Source organism: Taudactylus pleione, unplaced genomic scaffold (genome assembly GCF_031769625.1).
Source record: "Taudactylus pleione unplaced genomic scaffold, aTauple2 ptg000066l, whole genome shotgun sequence".
NCBI classification, from domain to species: Eukaryota; Metazoa; Chordata; class Amphibia; order Anura; family Myobatrachidae; genus Taudactylus; species Taudactylus pleione.
This window is the reverse complement of record NW_028284468.1, coordinates 32,090,934-32,114,530: the sequence shown is the minus strand read 5'-3', so window position 1 is coordinate 32,114,530 and position 23,597 is coordinate 32,090,934. Positions and strand designations below refer to the sequence as shown.

Genomic DNA, 23,597 nt, shown 5'->3' with positions numbered 1-23,597 from the left:
TATTAGTACAAATAAAAATCCAAATATTGGGTTTCAACTGCCCCAATTCGGAAGTCTGTTGTTACGATACCCTTCCCCCTGTACACTACATAAGAGTGCATAGAAGACAATGCTAAGAAATCCTACAGGCACTGCACTTTATTAACATAGAAAAGCACTAATCATTCCTTACACAATCTAAAAAAAAGCAAATCAATTGTATATCATATTTTACCCTAGATGTGTAGATTGAGTGCAGCAAGAAAAATAAAATGTAAACACAAAAAAATCAACCAAAAAAAAAAAAACTGTATACAGGTATCAAAGAACATGATGGCAATTGGCATTCATCAAAACAAATTAGATCATGCCATATTTATGGCTTACCATTTTGATATAGGAATATTCTAAAATTGTGTTTCTAATAAAATAAAAAAATTGGAAAAAACATAGCAATACACATTAAAAAGTACAATTTGCTACTGCTAATAGCAGTTTTTTTTATCATCTCAGTCAGTTAAGCTAGTTAGTCGATATATATTTTTCGTTCAAATGACAAACGATCGGTATAGGAGGGTGTGTACACCTGATATGTCTGTGAACAAAGTCATTCACAGATATCAGGTCGCCCCAGCAGCACAGCCGATGCTGATATATCTTGGGATATTGGTACGTCTGTCTGTGTGTATGGGATTGATAAGTGTGCATAGCCTACCAAATCGGCTGGTCGGACGTTTCTCCTTTAAAGCGTGTACCCAGCCCTATATCTGTGAAAGTCGTTGGAACATCCAGTGAGCAACTTTTAAGTTACTTTTGCGTTTACAGCTTAATCATCATTTAAAGAAACTGAAGGATTAAATCTCTCGTCAAAAACATTTCTAAGAGTATGTGTCTTTATTAGGTGGGGGTGCAGGTGGTGGGAGAAGTAATACAACTAGCCTAAGGTCTCTAATTGCATCAAATCTGTGGGATTCAAAGTGTACAAACAAACCACAAAATATAAAAAAAAAAAAAAGTCATGAATTCTAAAAAAAAATATAAAATGATTTATGCCAATATTTTAATCTGTGATTTAGATCTGCATTTGTTGTTTTACCTTACTTGCAGAAACAAAAATTGTACACTAATATAAAATTTAAATAATTATGACAATTATAAAATAAGATTCACAGCACAGTATTGAAATCTCTCTTGTCAGCTCTCCAGTGTATTCTGCATACCACGGTCCCAGCATATTGCACTGCAAATAGGGGTGCTGCCCTGGCATGAAGATCAATGGTCTTGAAACCTGCTCCTTTTCATGTTTACTGGGCATCTGGTGTGAGCATATACATGTGTTATATATATATATATATACACACACACATATATATATATATATATATACATATATACACATACATACATACATACATACATACATACACGCACACATACACCCATTTATCCCACAGGAGGACACTACAAGCAGCCTCCTTTAGCCAGAAAGGGCCACAGAGTAACATTTTGAGCTTATTTGCAAACATAATGTATCTCACATTCTTTTAAAGTATATGGACATATAGATTTGTGAATGTTCGCCATTGCTCTTTTATACAAGGCTACTTGAACCTACAGGTCATAAACTTCAAGGCTCGTTCTATCACAACTTGAAACAAATCTGGCCTGGATAGTGTATGTACACTACAGCTTGAATGTTTGGTTTGCCCCTTGGATGCATTCATCATTGTAACCATGCACTTAATAGTGGAAAAACTTTATAGTTGCTATGTATTTATTTTCATTTTATTAGACTGTTAAACACTATTACAAACCTATTTTCTTCTTCATTTGCTATATTTCTAACTATGCCTGTGTCATATATGTTGTGTTGAGGTTTTCAAATTGTGTTTCACTGTGCAATAAGTGCTGACTTATGTTTCATTTATTTACTGTCCAGTTGCAACTAATGAGGCCAGTGGATGAGGCTTATCAAAGCATATTAGTGCAAATGCAAAGACTGATCAAGCCATTCTCTTCAATAATGTCCATGCAATAGACGTCAGTTGGTTGATAAACTTAGTGGGCAGTCCTTTTATGTTCTGCTGATCTTGTGCAACACTTAAGGGCCCCATACATCTGACTGCCATTTCCCCGATGCAACCGGAAACGCAGATCAGCAGCCATCGATGATCGGCAATCTGCTTGGGAATCGGTAGAATTCTTCATTATAAAAATCCCCCATTTGCTGATCATGATCATATTTTGGATTTCACCAATGCCACGGTGCCTGGGGATCAGGGAATAGCCCCAATCCATCGCAGATGTATGGGGCCTTAAGGGGTCAATCCCTTCACTAACTGCAGCTTTTAGCGTCACCTGAAGCCAACAGATAAAATATAGACATTACTAAACCTGTGAGGTGCTGCAACTGTTGTAAGTGGTACCTTATGGATTCTGGCTAATACATGCAAACGAGAGGAGGGACCCCCTCCCTGCTACATCTAGATAGCAGGAAAGAGAAGTTGTTAAAAAGTGAAGTAGCCCTTCAAGAATTCATTAAAAAACTGTAAAGCCCCTGTTCAGTGCAACTACATGAATATATACTTGAATGTAAGGATTTATAGAATACCTATGTTTAAATGTCTGGAAGTTCCCAAGTGCACTGAGCGCAATCTTTTTTCATAGAAGAAATTACAATTAGCAAAATGATGAGTAAAATAAATATATTAAAGCATTAGATACCAAATTTGTAAACATCGAAATGCTTCAGTTAAATGATGGTGCAGTAATAAAAAAAAAAAAAAAAAAAAGCTTTGGGGGTTTCTAAACTAAACATTAGACTGCATATACTTGAACTGAGAGAACAGTATCTGGGTAATTTTCTATGTACTGTACAATTTAGAAAAGAGTAGAAGAGCAAATGTCACAAATACCAAAATTCTTAAAATAGATAGAGCATAACAAATGCAACAAAACTCAATATGAGTGAAAACATCTCAAGTTCATTACACAACAGTTATAAAAGCACACCAGCTATAATTTCTTTGCGGAGCTTAGAGGTTTTACCGTAGTTGACTGTATATCACAAAGGGGTCCAAAGCGTCCACATGCATCTTTGGCTCTCATAGCAAAATAATATGTTGTGTCATCAACAAACTGTGTTAGTGTACAAGCCATTGGTAAGGGCAATGCCTTGATTTCACCTATCTTTTTCCACAGTTTTTTGGGGTTGTTTGGATCCTCTTGGTGAACATACAGACAATAGGCAATAGCAGGGGAGCAGTTCGGGTCAATACTGGTGACATTCCATGAGAGGGCAATGCCTTTAGGATTTTGGACTTGGGCAAGCCTTAGTTCAGGCTTTTGTGGCAGCTTCAACGTTCCAGCATCAGGTTTCAGTGGGGATTTCGTCAAGGCCTTCGAGTCATGAGCTTTCTGTGGAAGCGAGAAGTACATATGAGGAATATAAAATATCATAGTAAAAATTTATTAAAGGAAATTAATGATCCAGACAAAAATAATATTGTCCACTACATATTAGAGGACAGAAGAGCTAAGGCTTCCAATCTTTGATTTGCCGATATGGAGAATTTTTTTTTTTTTTTTACAATGTTCCCAACATCAGTGCTTGAACCTCATTAACCCAGAGCCAGGTGGCTTCAAAGGCAAATAAAATCCTAGGATTTGTAAGGGCATGGGATCAATGCTGTGATGTAGAAGTCACTAGTAAGTCCACATCCTAAATGTGGGGAACAGTTTTCAGCACCTCACTGAGACAAGGTGGGTGGAGAACTGCAGAGGTGGGTAATCTCATTAACAAAGAAAGTAATGGTTAAATTATAGGCTACAAAAACTATGTTTACATACTTTGGGAAAGGGTTAATTAGAGGCACCAAAACATATACATACATACTGTACAGCCATAACATTAAAACTACATGCCTAATTTATGTAGGTTCCCTCGTGCCCCCAAAACAGCTCTGACACGTCAAGGCAAGACCTCTGAAGGTGTCCTGTGGTATCTGGCACAAAAACGTGAGCAGCAGATCCTTTAAGTACTGTAAGTTGCGAGGTGGAGCCTCCATTGCTTGGACTTTTTTTTCCAGCACATCCCACAGATGCTCTATTGGATTGAGATCTGGGGAATTTGGAGGCCAAGTCAACACATTGTCATGTCTCTCAAACCATTCCTGAACAATTTTTGCAGTGTGGCAGGGCACTTTATCCTGCTGAAAGAGGCCACTGCCATCAGCGAATACCGTTACCATGATGGGGTGTACTTGGTCTGAAATAATCTATAGGTAGGTGGAATGTCTCAAGGTGACATCCACATGAATGCCAGGAGCCAAGGTTTCCCAGCAGAACAGTGCCCATGAAATCACTCTACCTCTTGCTTTCTTCGTCAGGCCCCATGACGTCTCTCTATTGGCGGTAGCTTCCCATATGAGTCATGTGTCACTCGTTCTCATAGAAACCCGGAAGCGATTTTGCTAAAGACCGCTCTATATTTATACAATTATTTCCCCGAAAAGAATCGAAGGGGCTGTGAGTATACTTCTCTTCTGAGATTGTCAAGAGATATATATGAATGTTTTCTATATTGTCATTTGTCTGGACTGTTCGTTTGTATGCACTTGGTAGATGTATATATTCTCTCATATTTATCAACCACTGACCAATCATTTTGCAATGTGAACATCTGCAGTGAATTGTAAGTACTCAGGAGGGTATTTAATACAGAGAAAGCAGAGACAAGGTCATTAAGCCTCTGATGAAGCTGTTTGACACAGGGAAATGCTTTAGGCGGACTCAGTACATTAAACCCGGATTTCTTACACAAGAATTTATTGGATCGTCAGGATATTTTTGGAGTGAGCCGTTCTGTCCTAACATTCTACCCCTCAAATAGGAACCCATGAGTGGATTGCACTAAGCTGCATGAGATTCTTGGACACCAAGGGATACCAACTGTGGAAGGGCTTTGAAAGATACTACTGGACACAGTGAACAGCAATTTACCTACCTGCAGGTTAGGTCATAAAACCAGTCATTCCAATGATCTTTATCCAATTAAGTTAAACTCCGGGATATATGTACATTTTATATTCCATTTGTACACACTCTAATAACAACTTTTAATTTTTTACTATCGGGACTGTTTTTCCTTTTTTATTCATTATATACAGATTTTTACATATCCATGGTTTCTTCTATGTGAGACCTATGTTTTATTATAGGTTATATTAATCAATCCATCTTTATCTATATCTACCATTGAGCTCTATTTATATATTCAGACATTTTATATTTTATTACTATTGATTTTTATTTTTTCTACTGTGCAATTGTGCTATTTTCTCACATCGTTCTAGATTTTACACATCAGATGACTTCTGATTTATTTGATAGCTGCACCTACACAGTATACGTGAATACGTACGAATACCTATATTGTCACATCTTCAGGTGAAACAGTAAGCGCAGTCTCTTTGCTTTTTATTTATAGTTTCTTTCCATAGTGCATCCTGGTGCCATCTCTTCCTCTTGTACATATTTCCTGCTTCTAACACATCAACTTCAGGAACGCTTTACTTGCTGCTTAATATATCGCATCCCTTGACAGGGGCCATTATAACAAGACCAATGTTATTCACTTCACCTGTCAGTGACTTTAATGTTATGGCTGATTACACGGATTTAACTAATCTACATTTCATACCATGGACAATATAGACAAAAAAGATTCATCAATTGAGAATGGAAGAAAGATGGTTTCATCAGGAGCATAGGAAGATGTTCTGTACTGAAGGGGTATAACATCTGTAGTGTTCCTTAACATACAAGGTGGTAGTGAGGGCAACTAACAAAATAAAAACATGGACAGGATGCTTTCATACAAGACAATTAATAGAAGGCATTATTGGGGCGATTGCTCCATGGATATTATTAGATTGCCTATTTTGTGCCAGGAATGAATATCCCCTCGTGAGGTTTCCCCTCAATCAATAGTATTAGAATTTATGAAAAGTGGACACTGTCTATTTTAATGAACTATGTAAGCCATTTGCCATATCCCAATTTCTGCTGGTGGTAGAGCTGTAACATGTCTTAGCCACACATTTCTAGCTGCAATGAACATAAACAGCATATCTCAGTGGGATTGGGTGTACACAGCCTGACAAGTCCTGCAGACTACAGGGTTGAGGATGCAAAGCAACTGTGTCAGACTCAGTTCAGGCCCAGTATCTCTATTGTGAAGGCAAAATGGATGTAGCAGAATATTGAGCAATATTGGAAGAAAACATGCTGCATCCTACCTTTGATTTGGGGGATTTGTGAATTGATTGTTTTCTCTCTGCCATGTCAGGACTACGAGAAGCTTCATCTTTGTTTAAAGAAACTTCTTCTCTGTTCTCAACACTCTTATCGGGAACTTTTTCTACCGTAGCACTCTCCTGAGTCAGTGCTGGCGGTGTGGCTGTTTCTTCATGTGGGGGTGAACATTTTTCCTCCAATTTTAAATCTGAAAGAAAAGGGAAAAGAAAATCTATTTTCAATATCAACACATTCTGCACTAACAAATAGGCTCTCCTCTATATATACCATTAGAGCAGATCAGAGCACAAACTTAGTCACATTTATCTTACGTAAACTGCGTCCAACTCCACATTACAAAGTGTACAACTGTAGTACAGTGTTTGAGTGGGTATCACAATAGGAAACAAAATACAGCTGGTAATTTGTGTTTCGGCATGCGGCAGCATTCTCTTTCGCAGCCACAGTGGGCATTTTTTTGAGAAAGGTACAAGGGAGACTGTGCCAGGCAGGGGCTACTCAGGGAGTCAATGTTGCGTCTATGGTAGAGAAATCAGATCCTCCAGCGCAGCTGAGCATTGCTCACATATGCAAAGTGGGCGTTGCAGGATCTGCTCAGTCCGTCGCATAGAAGTACAAAAGATGAATGCACAAGCTGACATTTGCATATTTCTGCACTTGTGAATCCGTGAGAAATCGCAGCCGCGCATGAACTGCGTGCACCTCTGAATCAGGCCCATTGTTGCCAATGTAGGTTAGCTTAGTAGCAGACCAACTGATTCTGATACGGCAGAGTTTTGTCCCACAGTCCAAGCAAACACATTCAGAATATAACTTGGACACTGTATTAAACGATTACACGTACTAACAAGTGGTTCTTCAGTGAACAGTGTTCCATTGTGATGTGCAACCTCATCATCATGGGCTCACATTACCAGCTACTATATGCACCATGTACCCACCAATGTCATGCATATCCAAGAATTCTACATTCACAAAATATATTTAATTCTGAATAATAAATCAGATAGACTACAGGACACTGCATATGAGTAACCCAAGTATCGTGTCAGTGTGATCACATACAGCACTTTGCCATGGCTTTTCCAGTGATAAGTAAATACCTTTATCTGACTTTTGCTCCTCATCGTCTGTTAGATCAATTACAGTCTTGGTTTGTTTATCCTGTTTGAAGGAAAAACTTAAATTTTATCTGTATATCTTGAACTGATTAATAATAAATAATTGTCACCCCACACGCACAGTGCAAAATATGCACAACTCTTTTTGGATTGCAGGGTGCATTGTAAGACCGTAGTAATTTGATGGCACTGCAATAAAACGTAATTTGTATGTGGACAGAAGTGTGTGCCATGTCAGAGGGGGGGGAAGGGTCCTTCCCACTTACCCCCACCATCACCTCTGCAGCAGCATATCCCACCATCACCCCCGGTAGTTAGGAGGGAGGGAAGATAAACCTTGGGTAATAACTAGCGGAGGAGGGAAGGAAGATAAAGTATAAGGGATATTTTAACTGTAATCGACAATTGGGACACAGCAATATTTATCGGTAAAAACAGAATAGGCGAAGAACCTTTGTTTTGCTATGTCAATATAAGTGCCAGTATTATGCACATAGATAGGAATTACTGACACTTCGGAGAGGCCCGTTTTTATTTAAAACTCAGGTGCTATTTTATATCGCAGATCATGCGTACAACCTAGTTAGGTTTTGTTTCATTTGCTACATTTCTTTGCTTACAATTGTTACTGTGTCAGGGCTCCCGCCGAGGCCTTAGGGTTAGACACCCCGGGGGGAGGTTAGGGTTAGGCTAGGGGAAGGTGGTGTTAGGGTTAGACACAGCTGTCTTGGGTCTCCCGGTATCGGGACTGCTTCATTCTTCAACAAACATACCCTTGCAGGCCACATGCGTTGTCAATCACAATACAAAGAATAATACAAAATATACATACTGTTGAAGGATGTGTTTTACTTCTGTGCTCCTTTATAGATTCCATTATTTTGCGCATAGCTAATAATAGAAAAATGTGTACATTTTTATTTTCGTACCAATCTGTCAGATAAAGTTGTTGTACAAATTACATGATTATTATTGGTCTTTGAAATACAGTGCTTTCTCTTCATAACACCAATTGAAAACACAAAACTGATGCATTAATGAGGAGTGTGATGAATGCTTTTCATAATGCTTTTGGGTCAAAGAAATAGTTGATGGAGTGCTAAAATTATTGTAATCACATCAATTTTCTAGATTTCTAATTTTTGAGTGCAATATACATAGCTACTATATTATGTTTATGTATATATGTGTATCTATATAATAAAATTGACTGCTGATAAATATGATGGGGAAGATATATTAAATCTTGGAGAGAGATAAAGTGGATAAGTAGTTTATAGCAACCAATCAGCTTCTGTTATTTTCCTAGCACAGTCTATAAACTGACAGCTAGTTGATTGGTTAGTACTTTGGCCTGAGTCAGAGGTGGCCAGTACTGTGAAATTCTGCTAATGATGCATCTATTGATACGCCCAGCGGCTGTGGCTCTAATCCGCCGCGGTGTGCTGAAAGGCGTACCATCGAGTGGACATCGGACTTCTGAGTAACCATTTGGCAGATGGGGTCAGATATACATACACATATATACTAATAAATAAGTGGACCCAGCATCTGCTGGATTACCTCAGCCACTCCGCCCCCTAAGAAGTTCCACCTGTTCCTGCGCCCTCTCTTCCCAGCCCTGTCCCTTCCCCTCAGCCGTCGGTGTGGAAAGCGTGTGCCCATCACACCTCACATGAATGTCACACACAATGGGAGCTGGGGCGGATGTTGTGCATGTGCGCCACAATTAGGCCATCATGCAAGTGTACGTGATAATCTGATTTAGATGAGGGTACAATTTTATACACACACACACATTATGTATGTGTGTATATGATATAGGATTCTGAATATTATCTGTCCATGATATGCTCAGTAGGTGCCAGAACTCTCAGGTAATGACTTTACATGAGAGGGGTCAGAGTTCAGACCAACTGTCAGTCACTGTAATGTAGCTGTTACTCCTGTCAATAGAACCAAAATACAGAGACAGTGGTAAGATAGAGAACATCATTGAAGTTCTTACAAGATCTTAAAGGGTGGAAGGGTAATTGTTACTAGAAACGCACTGGCATCAAGTGACCCTGACTTATCCCTTATATTAAAGGACAAGCAGTTTCCGATCAGACTTTCTTTTATGATGGAGATAAATAAATGATATGGTTTAACTCTGCAGCATCACTTCTGCCGTGGCTTCCGGGGTTCATGGCACAGGGGGCATTCCTAGGAAAAGCTGGAACCCCACTTTATTGATTTAAGTGAAATGTAGAAACTATCATTGTAATAAAAGAAAGTTTAGTGCTCAGTACAGCCCTATTCTCACTGAAATGAGAAAAGGTGACCTTCAGGACAAAGATTCTATTCCAATGACAAAAAGGAACATAGCTAATGGCTCAAAAGGTGGTTGCTGCAAAGATCTGAGAATCCTATTAAGGTACCAAGGAACCACCAGTTGCACATATGGTGGTAGAATATGAACAGCCTACTGAAAAAGTGTTAACTTCTGGAATATCTGCAATTTTTCCACTGAAAGAAGACCGCACCCCTAAAGCACCTAGACTCAAACCTGCATCTAGATCTTCCTGCAGAAAAAGAAGAAATCTTGCTAGTTTGAAGGATGAAGTAGGAAATTTCTTTCCCTTACACCAGAAGATATACAGAAAGACTTATCAGAAGAGGAACTTTGTCAACAGCCAGTTGTGGCCTTTTAAGAACCATTTTCCTTTTGAAAGAGGAGACTTTACCTAAACCTTGGACTGATCTAGTAAGCCCCAGATCAGCCCGGTTCTTGAGCCACTCTCGTGCCTGGATGTCTAGAAGGAAACCCTGTTAGCCTGGAGTCTGACTCCTGGTTGCTAATTGTTTAGAATGCCCCATAACAGTTATAGGGGTAGATTTCTCAAGACTTGAAGAGAAATAAAGTGGAGAAACAAAGTACCAACCAATCACTTCTGTTTTTTTACAGGCTGTGTTTAAAAAAATGACAGGAACCCATTGATTGGTACTTTAAAGCTTTAGACCAAACAGGTTCCACCAGTTTGAAAGGAACCATTGTCTGCAAATGTGACCCTCGGCTTTACATGCTGTAAAATGGCCTCTGGTTCAGACCTAGCATTCGGAAATTTTACGGAATTTGGAACAAGCAAACACCTTCATAGACACCTTTTCAGGGAAAAGTACTCCATTTCTCGGTCATATTTAAACACTGAACATAGTAAAGTAGGAGAGAGAGATAAAAAGACCTAAAAACTTTGCAGCCACTGCTCCTTTTTATAAAGAACATAACCAGCCCAAACATTCCTCCGGCTATAAATATACAGAGAAGAAAAACCTGTGCTCGCAGTGCCGCCATCATGGGGGGACTGCCGGGACTGGAGTCTCGGTCCCGGACAGTGGCAGAGCAGGGGTGCCCGCTCCAACAGTCGCTGCACAACCCGCAACCCCGCGCTGCCTCCCCCCTGCTACCGCCAGCCGCCGTTGACCCACACTACCCGGTCCTCATTACAGGAGGAGGGCTTCCGCCAACATACAATAAAGTTTAATTTGTAGTCGGCGTTCGTGACACATCATGCCACGCCACTGGAGGGAGAGGTCGGAGGAGCAGCATCTGCAGGAGGAGAAGAGGAGAAGATGCTAGAAGGAAGGAGAAAGGACTCTTCAATGAGATAAGGTAAGTAAGTGGGGGAAAAACCTGGGCAGGGCAGAAGGGCAGAGCACTGGTCTGGTGTCACTGATCTAATAAACCAGGGCAGGAGGAAAAGGAAAAAAGCTGGGCAGGGCAGATGGCTGAGCACTGGTCTGATACGGTCACTGATCTAATAAACCAGGGCAGGGGGAAAATGAAAAAGCTGGGCAGGGCACTGGTTTGGTTTGGTACAGACACTGATCTAATAAACCAGGGCAGGGGGAAAAGGTAAAAAACTGGGCACTGCTTTTGTTGTAGGAAAAAGGTAGCAGCGAAAGGGGCAGGGAGCCACGGGAGCTGCCTATTTTGTCAGTCCCGGCCCCCACCCACAATTTCTGATTGCAGTCTTGGGTGCTCATGAACACTACTGGTAGAGACTGACTGCAAAGTCCAGTCTATTATGGCAGGCAATCCATCCAGGAAGCAAGTCCATAAGGAAGAGAGGACAGGGAGCACCTCATCCTGGGTCTAGCAATGGAAACCAATGACCTGTCTGAAAGACTGTTCCCCTGTAGTGTCTCACAGTGACTACTGCCTCGGGTGATAACATCAAAGTACGTGTGTATGTGTGAGCAAATGATTACAATTCCTGGTAGTACATTGCAGCTCTCAAATGCAAATAAAAATAATCCATCATCAGGGAGCACTTTACCTGAAAGGGAAGGATTTAGGGGAGATTTATCAAACCTTCTAAAGAGGACATGTGTAAGGTATTATCCACAGCAGCCAATCAGATTAATCTTGTACATTCTATAAAATGACAGCTAGAATCTGACTAGGTGCCATGGGAAACACCTCCAACTGTCCTTTTTAGGTTTGACAAATTTTTGTTTAGTCTCTTCCATATTCATGGACATGTCCTATTGGGGATGCAGTCATATGACCAGCGGCTGCAAGGCCGCCGGTCACAATCCCGACGGCAGAATGCCAGCTAGGGATTATTAATAGGCGTCGAAATACCGACACCTATCATAATCCCAACGCCGGAATCAAAAACAACACGGGACCGAATGAGGTATGTACGGTCTGCGCATCCTCATAGCCTGGTGGGGAGGGTTAGGTTTAGGGCACCCCGGGGGGATTTAGGGTTAGGCACCCCTGGGGGAAAGTTAGGCACCCCTGGGGGAAAGTTAGGCACCCCCTCGGGAATGGGAGGATTAGGTTTAGGGTGCGGGGAGGGGGGGGGTTTGGTTTAGGCACCCCAGGCGGGAGGTTAGGGTTAGGCACCCCTAAAGGAGGGTTAGGGGGGGGAGAGGGGAGGGTTAGGTAGTTTACTCATCTCCGTCGGGATCTCTGCTGTTCGGCCTGCCGGCGTCGGGATTTCGTCCGGCAGTCATTCACACCGATACTGTCCTATTGCTGTCTTCTAATATGGCCACCATTTTGTTTCCTAGAGCTAAGAAATAATGTGCATATTGTCCTGCTAGCTCAAAAGCCTCGGGAAAAACGACAGAATGAAGTGTAAAGGCTATGAAGTTGGAACCAGAATCCTCTTGGACTTCTTAATCTTAACATCCAAGAGAACAGAAGCAGCACAAAGGTGCTAAAATAGTAATGCCCTATTGTACTGGATTCAATCTATATTTGATTATAATTTAGCAGTATTACTATATTTTTATAATTCATGCAACTCAAAAGTAAATTCCTAGAAATTTGATATGAACTTATCTAACCTTAACAGTGGCGTGAGGCCTCTCCCCTGCACCCAATTGCACATGTTGAAGGTTACGGTTTATATGTGGAAGCTAGCTATTAAATAATCCATCCCAACCCTCACTCCCTTAGCAAAATGGTGCGACCAATTTGCAGACTATGGAAGCACTGTGCAATATGTGAAGATACTGCCAAGTGAGATATGCATTTCCAAATGCTACTAGTATCCTTATATGTAAGAAGTCACCCTTGGAAAGCAAAAACATAATTTATGGATACTCGAACATTCATCTCGTTCCTGAAGATCTGCTGCTGCTGCTTCTTCAACAACAGAGCCACAAATGGTTGCTGAAATTATCTTCAAAAAGTAAGCAAATAATGCATCCAGCTGAATATAAAACACTTGAGATACAATGACACCTTTAAATCAGGACAAATTGATCAAGTTCCTGCACAAGCTGCAAATTCTCCTGGGATAATATTGTCAATAACTGAAAATGTTTATTGGCAGGAAGCTTTTAAAATCTGAAGACCATGCTACTGTTTGCGCAGCAGATATTCTGTGGAATCGCATTAAATGTAGATATTTAATGCAATCTGTCCAAGGAAGAAAAAAAAATATCAACAAAGCACTGTGCTTTGCATTACTTATTTATGGATGGACAAATATGCCAAAGAAGAAATTATGAACTATGTGATAACGAATCTTCAGCCAGATCCTTTTGTTTTTATTGTGTGTGGTGTAAAAGCATTAGAGAACAGACATACTGCGGACTATATTAGTAATAAATTATGTTACATCCTAAAGTAGATCGGTAGTGGCAATATTTGCTTTGCTAATCGACAGAGCAAGTAAGATGAAAGCCTCATGGAAGACCATAATGGATAAACACCCACATACTACAGCAATAAAAAGTGCACCAACGGGCTAAAGCTGCTCTCACATCATGGTTTTGAACATGCAGAACCACCAGTAAAGAACAAAGAAATGATTAAACATGAAAAATATGCATATTGCAGCTGCAGCTTTTAAGAACAATCTGCAAGTAAATAATGCCAAGAATAAAATGGTGATGCTGAAACTTTAGTAAACTAGAAGAGGTGCATTGGTGACCTCATGTTTTAAGAAAAGCTTCTAGAAAACTATACTAATTAAGGACCCTAAGCTAGCCAGAAGTGGAAAGAACACAGTACTGTAAGAGGATGTATTTTGGAGAACTCCTTTAAGACCCTATAACCAATTTCATCAGCAACAGTTGTACTTGAATCGGACTGTGCACATGTCAGACATTCATAACCCTCCAGCACCAAATGAAATCAGCAGCTATTGAGAAAGGAAGTGCCTTTACGGAACAGAGGAAACAAATCCTTTCTTAACAGATGGGAAGAATGTTTTTGCCAATAAATTCATGCTGCTGAAACGTCCTAGATCCAAGATTTAAAGGAAGATATACTAGTGATGCTAGCACAGCTACTACAAATTACTTTATTACAAAAAAAAAAAACACACTAAGGAATTCATGTTGTGAAAATACTTTCAAATTCTGCAAACTACAGAGAAGGTGATTGGTCAAGGAATACAGCCTGTACAACACGGCCACTAGCACCTCTTATACTTCTACAGCAGGTGAAAGAAACACCCACACCGAATCAAGAATAGACAAACGCAATAGCAGGTATAAACTTGTCTCAGCACAAGTAAAGCCTCAGTTTTTAAATATAAAAATTGTAAGATAGTGAAAACAAAAAATAAGAAATACCAGAAATAGTATTGGACAAAGATTCCTAATATGTATAATCTACTTTTTAATTGAACTGTAGACAAAACAGTTATTTTAATTTGTAGATTAAACAGACACTAACAATCAGGAAAAAACTGTCCAAGTTCATGCAAGGGCTATATATTCTCCTGGCATACACACTAACTTCTGCCGATCTGATAATCGCTCAACCGCATTGAAGCGTTTATCGGATTAGTGTGCACCCCTACACACTGAGCAATCTCTAGCTCAGTGTGTACTTTCTTCAGATCTCCTTATTGGGGTCGGGAGGTCGGTAGCGAGATAGTGTGTGCATCGCACCAGAGCCCGACCTCTTGATCTGACCATTGCAGGAGCAATTGAATGCGCAGTATGACAGGCGCATGCGCAGAAGAAAAAAAATTGCTCCACTGCCTCAGACATTGATATTGCATGCGACTCAGAATCAGGCCCTATGTCAGTGTCATTTTAGAGTCGGACAGATTTAATTGAAAGTCGTACATTAATTGGCTGCGTGCGACCTATGTGAAGTACATAAAAAAGTGGGGAAATTATCTACAACCCGCCAAAAAGTGAGAAATAAGATAGCAGGACAATGCAGAAGGCTAATTAGCAAAGTGTTGGAGGCAGATAAATGAATGGTGTGAAATGACTGACTTTTGCAACTTTTAAAAATTATGGAAATGTTACCAGGGCCGCTACCTGGTAAAAGACCCGAACATTAGCGGCATCAACCTAATGGTCGTGAAATAGCTGCATCTTCTAAATAACAGAGATTATACCTCACACAAACTAGCTGTATGATAACAATCTCTCATAGGAGCTACAAGAAATTATAGGATAAGTGAGGGTACTTGTTCCAAGTGGAAGATTTTAAACACCTTTCTATCTTTTTACGCTACAGTACTATTGATTTTAATATAAATACTTCACAGTTATAAAACAATATAATTTATGTTTTACTACAGCCATTCAACACACAGAATATATAAATACTGTATGTATAAATATATACACAATATACTAATATTGTATGTTGGCATGGGGTATGTGCACTGAAGATGATAACCCCTTTCCCTTTTCTTTCTTTTCTATTCGAAATAGAATGTCGACACTGAACATGTCAACATTCTGCACATACCAACATGTTCAATGTTGAAACTTCAGCTTCGGGATCCTGAATCCCCCCATGATCACATGATTGGAGGGGATGCCCACCCCAGGAGTGAAAGATACTGTATCTATCATACTGGTCTACGTTTGAAAAAGCATTTCAGGGAGATTGTGAAAGCACCACCTATGAATACGGTGGTAAAGTGGGCGTGTACTGCTATATCTGAGAGGCGTGCCATAAATCTGACTTACATCCAAATGTAAGTGAGCCCCAAAGCAGTTCGTAAGATCTACGTGTTGATGAAAACACACGGATACTTTTCAGAGAATGCATATAGCCATAGGGATCATTGTGCCTTATATCCAGGGCTGCCATCAGAAATTGCGGGGCCCGGTACTGACAAGATAGGCAGGCCCCCCCCCCACCGCCCCCTGGGGGTGGAGGGGGGCAGAGCTACACTGGGGGGGGGGGGGACATCAATTGGTGCCTTTAAGAATTCACAAACTTTGCACTGTGGTTGTTGTTGGATTGACATGCTATAATATAATTACACTGAAAAAGCTGGATCCACAGAAAAAAGCTAGAAGGGTGAGTGTAGACCACAAGGAAGGGAAGGCTGGTTGGACAGGGGGGGGGGGGTTGCAGGGAAGGCTGCCTGGACTAGGGAGGGAGGCACAGGGCATGGCTGGACGGCTGACTAGGGGGAGGACAGGGAAGGCTGCCTGGGCTAGGGAGGGAGGCACAGGGTATGGCTAGATGGCTGACTAGGGGGAGGACAGGGAAAACTGGCAGGACTAGGGTGGGAGGCACAGGGCAGAGAAGGCTGACTGGACCGGGGGGAACTGGGCAGAGAAGGCTGGCTGACTAGGGAGGCATGGAAGGCTGGCTGAACTAGGGGGGAGGCACAGGGCAGGAAAGGCTGGCTGATTATGGGGGAGACAGGGAAGGATGGCTGGACTAGGGGGCAGACAGGGAAGGCTGTCTGACTGGGGGAGACAGGGAAGCTTAACTAGGGATTAGGCACAGGGCAGGAAAGACTGGATGACTAGGGGGGTGGTACAGGGAAGGCTGGCTGACTAGGCGGGGAAAAGGAAGGCTTGCTGGACTTGGGGGTAAGCACAGGGCAGCGAAGGCTGTAACAGAGGGGGGGGGGGGCAAGGCTGTCTGAAACAGCGGGTGGACAGGAAAGGCTGGCTGGCACAGGGGGGAGTGCACAGGGCAAGGTCAGCTGGCTGCACTGGATTTAGCGCTGACTGCTTTTCAGAGATGGGGGCCCGGGTGGCAGCGGTGCTGCAACAGCAGCCAGGAACAGCAGTCCAGGAGAATTCATAAACAGCTCTGATGGCATTTCAAAAGCCGGCCGCGAGCCAATCACAGCTCCCGGACCAGCAGCCAACCAGGAGCTGCCGTTCCGCGATCTCAGGCTGTCTTGTGGCCGCAGGCATTGAATGTATAAACTCTCCCTGCATCCCCTGTCTGCCGGTGTGGTGTAGCACCGCTGCAACCCGGGTCCCCGTCTCTCTCTCTCTCGAGGCCCGGCGGTCCCCCCCCTGATGGCGGCCCTGCTTATATCCAATATACGTTAATGATGCTAATGATACCATTTGAATGTTCACATATATAGATAGACTTCATAATGGGGGTAAGGTGCAATTATGGAGATTGCTAGACTCGTCAGGGAGATTTCTACTATTTCAGGGAGTCTACCTGACAATTAGGGCCTATTAAGATTTAAATGGACTATCGAAAAAAAAGTAAAAAATATTAACTGGTAGCTCCACTTAGAACAAACAATTGCTGTAAAAATCAAATCCTATTTATAGTGTAACTCAAGAGCTATTGTGAAAACCATTAAGAGTAGAAAGAAAAACTGATAGAAATAAATAAGTAAAGAAACACACTCCTCCCTTATGTCTTTCACTAAACACAAAAAATAACATATTAGGTAACAAAATAAACATAAAACATAGGGGAGCATATTTAAACATATTTTTCCCAATTCTTTCTTTGTTACTATTTATGCATAAAAGCTGCTACGTACATTATTTTACTTATAGACAGTAATTTATACGTACCTTGTAACCTCAGTCCATCTCTAACGGCGACCTCTGGTAACTGCACTGCCCCCGAAGTACCGGCTGAAAGAGGGTATTTTTAAAGCATTTATTAGGATTATCTGGTACCAGCCTCCGTTGCTTTCACCAAACAATTTGTATACGTATATTTTACATGTATAGAACATTTTCAAAGCCTCTAAAAATGATAGGCGCATATGCTTTTATTCCAGATGTCAAAAAGTGATTAAACCTGGAATTATATTTAGCTGATTAAGTATGAGTGGAGGCAGCTATCTAAAAGGAGAGTGATAAGTCAGTGTTATAAAACAAAAAAAAGTGCAAACCATAGTGAATATACCTAAACATACAGACGCACAATAGGACACTTGTAATTAACTGTGCAATGCTGCTAAATCTTAAAGTTGTTAATTTTTATTATGTGATTTTGTCCAAATCCATCCAGTGAAAGACCCAGAACAGGCTCCACGAGTCAAAGTTCTGCCCAGCGTACACCAACGGTAGGTCCGATCAGGACCTTAACCCCCTAGTATGTCTTTTGGGATCCAAGGTTAACACTCTGAAGTTTTCGTCCAAATCCATCCAGTGGAAGGCTCCAAATAGGCTCCCCGGGTTAAAGTTCTGCCCAACGTACACAAACGGGAGGTCCGATCAGGACCCTAATCCCCCTAAAACCTGTCCAGAATCCAACTGAACCTCCTCGCACTGGTTTCATCCCAATCAGTGCAGGGGTGTCCAAATGTATAACCGGTCAGACAAACTTACAAACAAACAAACAGAGCAATGAATTTTATATATAAGATTAAGCCTTAACGTGCACATTTTGAGCAACTTGTGGATATCCATCAACCCAAGATATATTCATTTAGAAGGGTGCATAACATTTATTTCCTGTAAAACATTTAGCACCCTATCCCACGTTTAAAAATCATGTCCTTCTTTGATAACATTCGCCAAACAATACGGATCACCATTAAAGAACTAGTGCGTGTGTGAGCAGTTAAATTTGATGGTGCTCTGACCAACAGACTTGATCTTACTGGGCCCATTTAGCATGTGCAGCTTTTGACTATTCAATAGATGGGAGAAACGTTTGTAGCTACACAACATGTCCTCATACATTTATGCTAAACATGCCACGCAGCACGACAGGCCTGGCGTGAGTGAGCTGCCAGGTTCCGTGCAACTCTGCTAGCGTCTGGCGTCTTTTTTACTTTAAATGCATTTTAGTTGCAATGTGATGCGACTAGGAGGCATCAGTAGACTGTGCTGATTAATTTGATATTGACACTTTCGTACCTGTGCGCGAGTCTGTATACAAAGCACAATGGAAATTGGCATGGAATAAAGCTGCGGCCTCTGCTTCGTAGCACTTTGCATGCTGATTGAGAGACTCGGTCGCACATAGATATACAAGTGTCAAATATCAAATTAGTCAGCCCAGTATCCTGCTGTGTGCTAGTCACATCGTACTGTGATTTAGACGCATTTTCCTCAAACACCATGCCAGGCGCTAGCAGGGTCTCATGGACCTGGCGCATCATGAGGAGCTGTTTGGCGCGACTGCAGCATATATGTGTGAGGATATATCTGTACTTAGAATTTAATGCATAAGTGAAAAATATACAACTACATTTTTCTGATACGCATGCACTGTATAAGTAATATAGACATAGGATCTGGTCTCTTCTGCTCATTTAACAGTGCATAAGGTTATAGAGAAGGGAATATATTTTCCCAAGAGACTTCAGGTCATATTACAAAAAGAAATTAAGGGAAAAGTGCAGAATTAAGTAATAATTTATTGTGTGTATATAACTCTTCAGCAATAGTGCCGGGGATCTTGACAGAAATTTAGCGCAGATATCTAGCGGCAGTCTTTTTGGTCCACACATCTCCACATATAACTATTTTACAGATGAGTCCTCAAACACCTAGCCTCAATACGTCGTGCGGCGTGAGTGAGATGCCAGGTCCATGCCAATTGTGATTTTTTAAACTATTTTACCTCATACACCTAGCCTCAGTACACCTGGTGCAACTGATCCGTCATGTCCTATGCAACTCTGCTTAAGATTAGCATTTTTTTTGCCTAGTTTTTGGCCCAAAAATGCATCTTAGTCGCAAACGGATGGGACAAGCCGCTTCACGAGACTGTACTCATTAATATGATATGCGACACTTGTAGATCTGTGTGTGATTGAATCTGTATACAAAGCATAGCGTGATTAGCTGTGAAAAACCCGCGGCCTCTGCATCGTGGCACTTTGTATACAGATTCAGACTAAGATACATTTTTGGCAGACAATACGCAAAAAATACGTTAAGCGCAAGCAGAGTTGCGCGGGACACTGCGAGCCAAGAAGGGCTGTTTGTCGTGACTGCAGCAACAGGGTATGAGGACAATTCCTGTATTTTCCTACTGAGCAAACAATTGCATTTACACTATGAAGATTTTTTTTTTTTTTTAAATTGTAAAAAAAGAAAAAAAAAAAAAAAAGAAAAGGAATTGCTTCAGACAAATTAAAATGTTGATCTGACAAAGGAGCTGGCTTCTAGAATATTATCTAGACAGAAACAGATGAACAAGAAGATTGTATGTTAAGCAGTTTTCATACCTGCATTGTCAACTTTTTTTGGAGAATTGTTTGGATGTTCTGCTTTGAATGGTTCTGTTTTGCTGAAAAGGAAAGGAGGGCATTATAATGTGTTTTACAGCATGTGTTGAAATTGCTAGTATATTTTGTGTAAGCTACAGTATATTACAAAAGAAAACAAGTTAATGTTTTATGCAACAAAATACGTAGAAATAAAAGTATTTTGTAATGTAGCATTTTAGTTTTCCTAAGTAAAAAAAAAAATAATTTTACAAACTGAAATGCTTGGCTATAAAGGGTGACATACAGATTTTCAGAATATGATGAAACTGAATGAAGGAGTGGGTGTAGAGTGATTTGTCTGTAAACACTGTGTGGTAGGTAAATGACAACAGGTGTAGTTTTTGGTGAGTACCGTGCATTACTATTGTAAAACAATTCACTACCAATAACAAACAACATCTTTAAGCATCCTATATGTGCTGTATAACTATCAAGCATTGCAGTGTTTAAGACAAAAAAAATATATATATATGATTTTTTTCTTTTAATGCTTACTGCGATATAGTATATTTGGGGACAGTGACAAGTGAGTACAGATGATCTCACCTGAGGTGGACACTATCTAGATTAATAGAGGTGACCGCTCTCTATCTTTATCCCATCTTTCCCGTCAATCATTGACAATCAATAAATGAATAATTATCTCTCTACAATATGATGACTCAAAGTGCTCTAGCTATAACAAATACATGAAAACATAATGTAATCAAGTGATTAAGCAAAGCACAGGGTCAGCAATTAGAAGGGCCAGGAGGGAATAAAACAAAAAACTCACTGCAACCACCTGCTTGTTTCTTGTGTCAAAGCACCGAAAGCGGTCCGTCACCAAGATCCAGTGCTCTCAAGGTAGCTGCTTGTACATCCAGATGCCACTGTACAAGCAGCGGTCTCTCAGCCAACTAGACTTCCATGTGACATCTATTATTTACAATGGTTTACTATTTGCACCACTATCTATAGTAACTCCAATTCTAACAACTTACCCCCACCTACAAAGCCCTCAAAAACACTACCCCTTTCATAGGTATTCAATCGGGAAACCGGCTGACATAAGCCCGACAGCTGGCTTCCCGATTGCTTTATCCCGGCGAGGGTTAAATGACAGGCGTCTAAATCTGCCAGGCGCCGTGAGCGGACAGCCGCGGGGGTGGGGGGAGGGTTAGGTTTAGGGCACCCGGGATGGACTTAGGGTTAGGCACCCCCACGGGAGGGTTAGGCTAGGGGAAGGGGGAGTTAGGGTTAGGCCCCCCCGGGGGGAGGTTAGGCACCCTCCCGGGGGACTTAGGTTTAGGCAGCGGGGAAGGGGGGGGGGGTTAGGTTTAGACACTTACAAGGGGGATTAGGGTTAGGCACCCCTAAGGAGGGTTAGTTTGTACTTACCTAGGGATGATCGGGATTTCCAGCGCTGTCGGGTTGCCGCTGCCGGGATCTCTGCATCTGTCGGACTGACGCTGCCGGGAATCAAACTGCCGGCCATGCGTCAGCCGGTATTTCATACAGATTCCGTGCGGGCGTGAATTATGGAATTCCAGACCACACCCTTCACATCTTTACAAACTCTGAAAACCTCTCTATGTAAGCACTTACCCTACTCCTATCTATACTACCTACAGTTCTACAACTGTCCCAATCTCAACACTGAGCCACACTTGCTTCGCTTGTCTCAAATCTGCTTTTTTCCCCATTATATTGCAAGCTCGCAACTCCTCGTTGATCCTGTTTCAGATACGTCCTGTTTTCCACACTGCAGGCACTGTATTATTATTATTGCTGTAACTGCACATAAGGCTTTTCCTAGAAATATGTTCAACCACAAGGTTCCTTTATTACTAAAATGTGTGTATAGTGTAAGTATGACAATGAAATAGTTTGTCTGATTAGTTACTTTGGTTTAAAATTGCACCCAAAGGCATTGTTAGTTAAGGAGTTCTAGTAACACCAGAATGGGGCTCTGATCTGTAACGTATGCTAGTCTCCAGAAGGGTGCTCTCCTGTATATGCTGGCTCCCAGAACGGGGCACTTCTGTCTATACCTGACACTTGATGGGGCCTTTGCAAAAATCCAACAGTAATTAGTCTTACAACCAAAGGCATCATGCAGTTTCATACTGCTAGTGAAGCAAGTCATGGAGATCCTGAAGCATGGATATCAGTATACAGGTATTATCATCCCTACCATAAGGGGCACATGAATTCTGTAGCTGGCTTATTAAAGGGATAATCTGGCAACCCTAGTGTAACACCACATGGTCCACAAACAGGGAAGGAGCAGTAACTCTGCACAAAAAACAGAAAGCACAGATATACTGCTGCAGCCTCAGAGCTTATGAATGGGGTGCATTCTCCGAATCCCACGGGAAACTTCACATCACCCCTTTCTGTTTTTCCACTCAGAAGGGCTTTGTGGACTTCTTAAAATTCACTGAGTAACATGTTCATGGATGCCGTAATGTTGAAAACCGTATAAAATTATTATTGGTTGATATTGTGCACACATTGTTATGTCATGTTTGGTCCTTAGACTACTAACTAGACCTGTAACAGTGGCACAGACATATTCCTTTTAGAATTTAGGAGTCTATTTACTAAGCAGTATTAGGAGACTAACTGGGGTATTCAATATGAAACGTTAACTTCACTGTCGAAGTTAACGTTTCATATCTGAGTTTTTTTCCTGCGTTAAAGTATCGGGCGCGCTCCCGCTTATCCCTGTATTCATTATAAAATTAACGAAAACGGGAAACTCCGAAGTTGGATTTGCGTAAAGTTAGGAATTTTTCCTTAAAATAATTGTAAGACCCCCCTAAAGTTGTAAAAACATGGAGGAACACTATGGGTACCTCCGTTTTAGCCTTTAATTGAAAGTCGGGGATTTAAATAGCCGCAGCAGGTGTTTTTTTCCCGACATTGAAGAAGTGATGCAGAAGAGCACTTAGGTTATTTTTTTTCGTTTTTTTAAGTGGTCCCATCAAATTTGGGGTACATGAAAATGGGTACTAGCATATTTTTAAGTCCCTAAAGTAAGTTTTTAAAAATTCTGCATTTGTGCACCTGCCGCTATAAATCTATTCTTCAAAACACCTGCCGCATACTTGCAGAATAGCCCTGAACCTATTTCCCTATTGTTAAACAATTTTTTTCCCTTTTTTTTTTTCACCCCAATTTTTAAATACATTTTCTGGGGTGTCCCTATTTTTTTTAAAAAACTTTTTTTGACACAGTTCTTTTTTAAATGTCATTCCCAGGGGTG

The 23,597-nt window shown here is 41.1% G+C and overlaps 1 protein-coding gene across 1 annotated transcript in view; it reads right to left on the bottom strand.

The window, feature by feature from the left end:
- The window catches only part of ATF7IP2 (activating transcription factor 7 interacting protein 2), a 132,953-nt gene continuing 109,356 nt past the window's right edge, over positions 1–23,597 (bottom strand). Inside the window, exons 7-12 of the mRNA XM_088466764.1 lie at positions 20,306–20,367; positions 17,688–17,750; positions 8,251–8,309; positions 7,401–7,461; positions 6,279–6,484; positions 1–3,396 (exon numbers count right to left, since the gene is read on the bottom strand). Coding sequence (XP_088322890.1) covers positions 2,995–3,396; positions 6,279–6,484; positions 7,401–7,461; positions 8,251–8,309; positions 17,688–17,750; positions 20,306–20,367 — 853 coding nt within the window. The 3' untranslated portion in view covers positions 1–2,994. The remainder of the gene's footprint in view (positions 3,397–6,278; positions 6,485–7,400; positions 7,462–8,250; positions 8,310–17,687; positions 17,751–20,305; positions 20,368–23,597) is intronic.